Source organism: Colobus angolensis, unplaced genomic scaffold (assembly GCF_000951035.1).
Source record: "Colobus angolensis palliatus isolate OR3802 unplaced genomic scaffold, Cang.pa_1.0 Scaffold10, whole genome shotgun sequence".
In the NCBI taxonomy this organism is placed as follows: domain Eukaryota; kingdom Metazoa; phylum Chordata; class Mammalia; order Primates; family Cercopithecidae; genus Colobus; species Colobus angolensis.
Window position 1 is genome coordinate 6,633,133 of NW_012110919.1, and position 6,183 is coordinate 6,639,315.

The following is a 6,183-nucleotide window of genomic DNA, read 5'->3' on the forward strand; positions in this document are numbered from 1 at the left end:
GGATGGTCTCGATCTCCTGACCTTGTGATCCGCCCGTCTTGGCCTCCCAAAGTGCTGGGATTACAGGCTTGAGCCACCGCGCCCGGCCATTGCTATCTCTAAGGTTACAAAGATGTTCTGTGTTCTCCACAAGAAGTTTTATATATTTTTAGCTGTTACGTTTAGGTCTATGGTTCATTTAGAATTAACGTTTCTAGATAGTGCAAGGCAAAGCTTAAAAGCTTGAGACTCTTTTTTTTTTGTAATATGGATTTCCAGTTGTCATTCAACAGATATGAATTGATTTGGGCGTAGTAGTAATACAAATAAACATACACAGCCTCTGCTGGCTGGGCCTGGTGGCTCATGCCTGTAATCTCAGCACTTTGGGAGGCTGAAATGCGATTCGAGACCAGTCTGGGCAACTTAGTGAGACCTTGTCTCTGCAAAAGATTAAAAAATATGAGCCGGGTATAGTGGTGCGTGCCTGTAGTCTCAGCTATTCAGGAGGCTAGGGTGGGAGGATTTCCTGAGTCTGGGAGATTGAGGCTGCAGTGGGCTGTGATCCTGCCACTGCACTCCAGCTTGGGCAATAGAGGGAGGGAGACCCTGTCACAGAAAAACAAAAAAAACCAACCATCTCTACCTATGAAGAATATGCTGGGATACTATGAAGAAAAGACATGTAAAAGCACAAATTGCAACATGGTATAAAGGTTGGAACTATAAACATATACAGATTAATATTCAGATCCTGGCTCTTCTACCATCCTGGCACAAAGGTCTATAAATGTTTTTCTGTACTGAATACAGACATTGGACATTAAATAAGGTAATTAGCCTCAAAAGGATGAAAGTATCCAAGAAGGACCTTTTTGTTCCATGTTAAAGATGAAGAAACCAGGGTAGAGAGAGACTAAATAACTTGCCCAAAGTCACACAGATGGAAAGATTTTTTTCGTGTATGTTTAATATTGGTTATGTATCTTGAAGTATTTGTTTTAGGTTGTGCTACATACACTAGTATAGTGCTACATACGCTAGTCACAACCTAAAACAAATACTTCGAGATACGTAACCAATTTTAGTCTGGAAAAAACTATTGTTTCTCTAGAACAGAAACTATCTTGGCCGGGCGCGGTGGCTCATGCCTGTAATCCCAGCACTTTGAGAGGCCGAGGCGGGCGGATCACGAGGTCAGGAGATCAAGACCATCCTGGCTAACACAGTGAAACCCTGTCTCTACTAAAAGTACAAAAAAATTAGCCGGGCGTAGTGGCAGGCGCCTGTAGTCCCAGCTACTCAGGAGGCTGCGGCAGGAGAATGGGGTGAACCCGGGAGGCAGAGCTTGCAGTGAGCCGAGATCGCGCCACTGCACTCCAGCCTAGGCGGCAGAGCGAGACTCCGTCTCAAAAAAAAAAAAAAAAAGTAACTTCTTATTTTTCTGTCCCTATTGCCTGGCACTTAAGAACCCAACAAGCACTTAATGGAATGAAGAAGGTTACTGTTAACATTATAGTGCATGATATGTGAATTATAATTTTTGTGGGTTTTTTTTTGTGCTTTTTGTTAGGTTTTTGGATCTAAAAATCCGTAATGAGTAAGTCAGCAATATTTGTGTTTTGGGTTTGTTGTTGTTATGATACAGGATTTCCCTCCCGTCACCCAGACTGGCGTGCGGTGGCTGGATCTCAGCTCACTGCAGCCTTGACTTCCCTGGCTCAGGTGATCCTCCCACATCTCAGCTTTTCAAGTAGCTGGGACTATGGGTGCATACCACCACACCTGGATAATTTTTTTATACTTCAGTAGAGACAGGGTTTCACCGTGTTGTCCAGACTGGTCTCAAACTCCTGGGCTCAAGTGATCCACCTACCTCGGCCTCCCAAAGTGCTAGGATTACAGTTGTGAACCCCTGTACCTAGCCTAATATTTGTATTTCTACTGTTCTCTTCTGCTTGCTAGGTTTCTGATAATTTCATAAGATTGAACATAAGAAATGGTGATTTTGAGGCTGGATATGGTGACTCATGCCTATAATCCCAGGACTTGGGAGGCCAAGGCTGGCGAATCACTTGAGGTCAGGAGTTCAAGACCAGCCTGGTCAACATGGCAAAACTCCATCTCTACTAAAAGAATACAAAAAATTAGCCAGGCATGGTGGCATGTACCTGTAATCCCAGATACTTGGGAGGCTGAGACACGAGAATCACTCAAACCTGGGAGGTGGAGGTTGCAGTGAGCTGAGATTGTGCCATTGCACTCCAGCCTGGGCAACAGAGCTAGACCCTGTCTCAAAAAAAAAAAAAGAAAAAAGAAAAGAAAAGAAATGGCAATTTTGTAAGTCAAAAATGGTCAAGTATTGGCATTTTCATATGGTTCAACCCGCATAAGTCCTAGATCACGTTACCTCCCACTTTGCTAAATTGTTGCTTTCTGTTTCTAAATTTTTTAGAGATGGTGTCTCACTATGTTGCCCAAGCTGGATTCTAACTCCTGGGCTCAAGTGATCCACCTCAGCTTCCCTAGTAGCTAGGACTATAGGCATGTGCCACCACACCTGGGAGCTGCTTCCTATGTCTTATTTCAGTGAAAGAATAAATGTAAACAAGATAAAATAAACTAATGTTTATTCATTTATTGAATAGAACAAATACTTATCTTCTTGTACTTTCTTTGTCCCTCTGCTTATGAGGTTTAAATGAACACGTACTTGAAATGTCTTTTCTTAGATGGAGATGGCGATGGAGATGGAGCAACTGGAAAGAAGAAGAAAAAGAAGAAGAAGAAGAGAGGACGTTAGTGTCTTAAGTTAATGTTAATTGATATATTAGAAGTGGTTATTCGGCCGGGCGCGGTGGCTCACACCTGTAATCCCAGCTACTCGGGAGGCTGAGGCAGGAGAATCGCTGGAACCCAAGAGGCGGAGGTTGCAGTAAGCTGAGATCATGCCACTGCACTGCAGCCTGGGCAACAGAGTGAGACTCTGTCTCAAAAAAAAAAAGTGGTTATTCACTGACAGGTTTGAAGAGTAGGTTTGAAGTTTCTTAAGGTCCTAATATATGTTAGGGAAGTAAGCTTAGGCTTAATAGAAGCAGAATTTAGTGAAACTAGTAATTATTTAGAAAATAACTGGTTTGACAATCCTGTATTTTCTTTAGCTATTAACTCAGCTAAGGGATGTCAATATGAATTGGTTGCATTTTACTGCAAGTTAGGAATGAGTTTCTAAAAGTTTTGTGATTTAAAACTTGCATAATTTAAAGAAAAATTCTGTCAAGAGTGGCAGAAGTGGTGCCACTGTGGTGGTAGGGTAAACGTCGTTTGTAATTTACCTTCCAGTTTTTAAATTATGAGATTCTTGATGAGTATTTAATGAGGAGTCCCGTTATTTAAAATGTGTGCGTATGGTGAGACTTTATTATTAACAATAAGTTTTATATTGTACTATGAGATTTGTATAAAATATCCTACTTGTTTTGAGGTTCTATAAGTGCCACAACCAAACATCATCAGGGACCTGAAAATACATTAGGGAGACTAAAGGGAGATTTCATAGTGTTGAGGAAGAAAGGTTGGGTTGAGAATGACAACATGTAAGTTTTAATCTTGGATGCCATTTGGGCTGTTGTAGACCACTGAATATCTGGTTATGCCTTCCTTTAAAATTTTTCTGGCTAAAATTTTATGAGTCAGAATTTTGGGGGCTTGATGGTGATTCCCCTGGTCTCCAGGTGTTGGTGGGATAGCCTTTGCGTTCAGGCATCCATCGTTACTAGATCCTTCTACTCTAAGAAGAGGATGTCAACTATCCTCGTAGCCTGTGAGTGTCCATGAGTCTATATTTGATGAGCACAGGATACTTGCATTCCAGGAATCTTCCAGGGGCTGTAATGTCCGATTCTTTCCATTAAAAAAAATTGTTAAAAGTTTGGCTATGAGAAATAGTATTACCTGAGAATGAATTAAGAGATACCTATTTCTTAAATTAAAAAAAAAAAAGAGATACCTATTTCTCTAAATACTCTAAAATTGCACCCTTCTGAAGGCAGACTAGCAGGGAAGAGTGTTATTAGAAGACTGTTTTATATTTGCCCTTGATAGAATTCTTCTGACAGATGTTTAAGTATGATGCCATTAACCTTTGTTGTGCTTCCTCTGAGGATGTTGCTGAATGTACTGTTCATGATATTTCTTTATGATGTACTCCCTTTTTTTTCTGCTTAGTATCAAGAATAATTGTGTTTTTTTCTGAGTATCAGTCTGTTTCATCTCAGAACCACTGTGACCTGTGCAAATAATATATATATATATATTTTAATGTTGGCTACTAAAGGGCTTAGAGCCAAATTTGTGGTTTTTGTATTGGCCTCATTTCAGGTACTATTTTATGTTCTTGTTTTGGTTTTTACTAATTTACTTTGAATGTCTCTTATTTGTTAATTTTTTATATCCTGGTAGACTTCTTGAATCATTTCTGGAACAAGCCAAATAGTATAATCATGGACAGTTCAGTGCCCTCATTTTCCTCATCTATACAGTGGGAAAATTATAAATGATAGTTAATGATAACTATAGTACAGATTATTACAGATAATTCATAGTTTTATATAATGACTTGGATGTAATACATTATAATTTTCAAAGGTTATCCAGGATTTCATCTGATGGTTCATTTTGTAGATGAGGAAACTGAGGATTCGTACTATTTAGCCATTTGTTCAAGTCACAGCTAATAAGTGGTAAAGACTAGACTTTAACTTTGATATTCTGATTACAAATTGTATATTTTTTCTCTAATGATCTTTTTAAGTCCCTTACCATGTAATTTATGCACAATATAAAAGGCATCTTTATCAGATTTGTAGATGAGATAACGTTGGAGTGATAAAATAGTTTGACAAAAATCAAGATTTCAGAAAACCAGAATTGATTATGTATGCTCTTAACTTTTATACCTAATATACTCTTGAAATAATAGTTTTTCTTATTTTATTAATATATAGTAGGTTTATATTTTCATTTTATTGCTATAGGACTTCTTATTACTTTGGTTTGTACTTGTGAAAGCCAACCTCTCTATGCTATTCCATCTCTAGTATAGTGAATGAAGATGAAAACATTAGAAGTGTGCTTTTTGCCAAGGCATGTACTGTTTAAATACATTGTGGAGTTCTGAGGAGTTAAAAATTTCTTTTTCCCATCAGCAGTAAATCAGTGAGGAGGTGGCCAGCGTGAAGTATCTTCTGCTTTTAACTGTGACAGCAAGGAGGAGGTTCCTTAAAATCAGAACATATAACAACCATTAGGAACTGAGAAAACTCTAATAAGTGCTTAATTTTATTTTTAACTACAGAAGTTAATGCTTTATTTGTATCTCACAGCAAAAGTTCAAACAGACCCTCCCTCAGTTCCAATATGTGACCTGTATCCTAATGGTGTATTTCCCAAAGGACAAGAATGCGAATACCCACCCACACAAGATGGGTAAGGATCATCAAATCACTTCCAGTTTAATTTTTGACAGTTATAGCTTAGCAATAAAGCAGATTTGACATTTCTCAGAACTTTGCTCCACTACTTTAATAAATGCTTATAAATTTGTCGTAAAGAAGATACAGTAGAAGCCTTCTTATCCAAAATGATTGTGACCAATAGCAGGTTATTGGTCATTTAAAACGTATATTAAACTGAGGATCACAAAATAAAAATTCTTGTAGATAAAGGTTGACTTAAATTTGTTTTTCACCTCTCTTGAAATTTGGATATGGATTAGTACTTTCCTCCCCGCTCATATGTATTCATAACGCGTTATCTACAATTCTATTTGGGGTTTCTGAGTGACAAAAGGGTTGATGTCTACTATATCTTTACTTTTTTTCCCTGAAACCTTTTGATAGTTCTTACCTACACTTAATTTGACAGAAGTATTTTTTGATGACTTATCCTTATTGAGATTTATCAGAGTAGTTAGTTTTCATGGAAACAGTTTTTTTAATATTATTATTATTTTTTTTTTGAGACAGAGTTTCACTCTTGCCCAGGCTGGAGTGCAGTGCTGGGATCTTGGCTCACTGCAACGTCTGCCTCTTGGATTCAAGCGATTCTCCTGCTCCAGCCTCCCAGTAGCTGGGATTACAGGCATGCGCCACCCGCCTGGCTAATGTTATGTTTTTTTTGTTTGTTTGTTTGTTTTTTTTTTTT

The 6,183-nt window shown here is 38.3% G+C and overlaps 1 protein-coding gene across 4 annotated transcripts in view; it reads left to right on the forward strand.

Moving 5' to 3' along the window:
- The window catches only part of METAP2 (methionyl aminopeptidase 2), a 45,017-nt gene that overhangs the window by 8,107 nt on the left and 30,727 nt on the right, over positions 1-6,183 (forward strand). For 2 of the 4 annotated variants that reach the window (XM_011934090.1, XM_011934098.1), the window contains exons 3-4: positions 2,712-2,777; positions 5,364-5,466. In XM_011934090.1, coding sequence (XP_011789480.1) covers positions 2,712-2,777; positions 5,364-5,466 — 169 coding nt within the window. The remainder of the gene's footprint in view (positions 1-2,711; positions 2,778-5,363; positions 5,467-6,183) is intronic. The other 2 variants (XM_011934105.1, XM_011934112.1) reach the window with 2 other exon arrangements.